This window comes from Cyprinodon variegatus, unplaced genomic scaffold (genome assembly GCF_000732505.1).
Source record: "Cyprinodon variegatus isolate N-32 unplaced genomic scaffold, C_variegatus-1.0 Scaffold1130, whole genome shotgun sequence".
In the NCBI taxonomy this organism is placed as follows: Eukaryota; Metazoa; Chordata; class Actinopteri; order Cyprinodontiformes; family Cyprinodontidae; genus Cyprinodon; species Cyprinodon variegatus.
Window position 1 is genome coordinate 161,756 of NW_015151583.1, and position 2,537 is coordinate 164,292.

At 40.9% G+C, this 2,537-nt stretch overlaps 1 protein-coding gene across 1 annotated transcript in view; it reads right to left on the reverse strand.

Moving 5' to 3' along the window:
* LOC107101668 (disintegrin and metalloproteinase domain-containing protein 19-like) overlaps positions 1-2,537 on the reverse strand; it is a gene marked incomplete at its 5' end in the record, with an annotated part of 100,559 nt that overhangs the window by 23,466 nt on the left and 74,556 nt on the right. The window contains 2 exons of the mRNA XM_015400662.1: positions 757-898; positions 1,823-1,931. Coding sequence (XP_015256148.1) covers positions 757-898; positions 1,823-1,931 — 251 coding nt within the window. The remainder of the gene's footprint in view (positions 1-756; positions 899-1,822; positions 1,932-2,537) is intronic.

Consider the following 2,537-nt stretch of genomic DNA (forward strand, 5'->3'; position numbering starts at 1 on the left):
GAATTTATTTTAATATGAGAAAAAAAGGAAAAAAAATCTGAGATTAAAGTAAAAATTCTAAGAATAAAGGCATAAATTCTGACTTTTTTCCCATAGAAAAATATTAAACAAAATAAAAAAATTGTAAACTTTTTTTCCAGTTGCCCCAATCCTCCTCAGTGCCATTGAAATAAAGATAATGAATTAAAGTATATAAAAAAAAAAACAAGTAAATATATTATAGAGTATAAAAAGAACAAATAATAATAAAAAAATGTTTAAAAATAAATACAATTACTTCAGTTTATCTTTAAGAAATAAATACAGTCTATATATTTTAAGGGGTCAACAGTCTGTAAGGTTATTTTTAGGATAAACGCTCTAAACTAGTTGATCAAACTCTTATCTACAGAAAGACAAAGTTTAAATCAGCTGGACTCATTCTGGACAAGGAACCAAGTCTGTTCCTCCATCATTCATGCTGGTATTTTAAAGTCAGGGCTGGTTTCTCCGATTGGTTACTTTCTCTGATTATTTTAGACGAGAAGCATCAGTTTATCAGTAGGCAGTAATGAGCTGGCTGGTTTCCGTCTGCTACTCCGCCTCTAGACATAAAGAGTTCATCGAAAGGGAACAATTCGCCGCCTCATCGTTACATATGCACCTTACCTGTCTCGGCTCTGGCGCCATCAACACCTTTTATTTGCTGTTAGACTGAATAATAAGACACTATGGCTTTAATTTAATAAAAGCAGAGGGGTAACAGGGGGACAGTACTTGTTGTTCTTGTTCTTGGCTCTCTGTGAAATCCACTTGTGGTAGTATGATGATTTGACTTTGTAGCAATAGAAGAGCAGCAAGACAGCAGGGAGGACCACCAGGAAGCCAAATAGCAGACCCACCACCAAACCCACTTGACCTGAGGAAACAAACAGAGACACAAACACGGCTTTAAAACAACCATATCAAACAGAAACGAAAAGAAACATCTCTGAGAGTAACAGGGTCCATTTTAGACAGGCCGCACCCATGTGCTGTGAAACCCAACATATTAAACAGCTTGCTCTGTGTGAAGCGAGGTCAAAGTTCAACATGGGTAAACTTTGATATGATGAATAAACGCGTGACAAATGGAAACCAGGGCTGACCACTATATAGCAATTATGGCATTTTAAACGAGTGTCAAAAACGTCTAGAGGATGAGAAAGTACTGGACTTGAAATTTCCCACAATGCACCTTGAAAAGATGCATTACCAAATTACCGATTGCTAGCAATTCAACCCATGTTTGAAAAACCTGCGTTAACACGATATTTTCAGCGCGAAAGAGGCTTTAGGTTCTTATGCACATAAAGCCAGATGCCGGCTTCCCTGTTCTTTTCCTCGGACAGGTTGGAGAACTGGATGAAATCAAGATGGCGGATGGGTTTTCTTTTCTTAATAAAGGTAGAGAATCTCTGTGCGGTGTGTCCCTGGCTCCTGCTGGTCCCTCTGTCCCATCAGAAAATGCTTTTTCACAAAGCAAACCATCTTCGATTGGTTGACAATCAGCGTCCGACAGCAAAGGTTCTGATTTTCCGCTAAGGAGGCGTGTAGCACATGGGAAGCTTCAAAACTCTCGTTTTGACTTTGAATGTCAACTAGATGTGTTTGATGTTTAAAACACATTTGGTCGCAACGTGGCATAAACAAAACAAAAGCATGAAGAGCTAGGAGTTTAGAGATAAAAAAAAAATACTAACTTGTCCTTTTTGCATATTTCTGGTTTAAACATTTTATATTAATTATATTACTGCAATCCCAATAAATAAAAGCAACATCAGAATAAAGCGTATTGACTCACTGTAGCTCTGCACCGGTCCGCTGTCCACGCTGCCGCCCAGTCCAGGCTTCTCACAGAACGGCGGCGCCCAGCCTTTGTTACAGTGACAGTTCCCGTTGCTGTTACACACCTGCAGAGGACGGACACAAGGCAGGGCTTAAACATTCACACTTTATCACGCTAGTCTGTGGAAATGAACACTGCTAAGGAACAATTCATTTAAATTTGGTAATGATCAGATCATGAGCCAGTTTTAGCTATAGGGGAACAGTAACAGCCATTCAAAATGGCCATTCCCAGTCAAACGCCAGCCGAATGGCAGCAACACTTCCAACAATTATCCCCTCCAACTTCCAGCCACTGGCCTTCTCCTGGGCAGCCATATTTTTTTACTATGACTTTTTCACTGAATTACAGGGTCTGACCAGGAGATGGCGCTTCTCTTTAGATCTTAATGTCCACAAATCATGACAGAAAGAATATTTTAGTACAAATATTGATGTTTACAAATAATTAAAGGGGACCAGCCAAGGGCCAGCCTAGGATCAGCCTAGGACCCAGCCAAGAGCCAGCCTAGGATCAGTCTAGGATCAGCCTAGGACCCAGCCAAGGGCCAGCCTAGGATTAGCCTAGGACCCAGCCAAGAGCCAGCCTAGGATCAGTCTAGGATCAGCCTAGGACCCAGCCAAGGGCCAGTCTAGGATTAGCCTAGGACCCAGCCAAGAGCCAGCCTAGG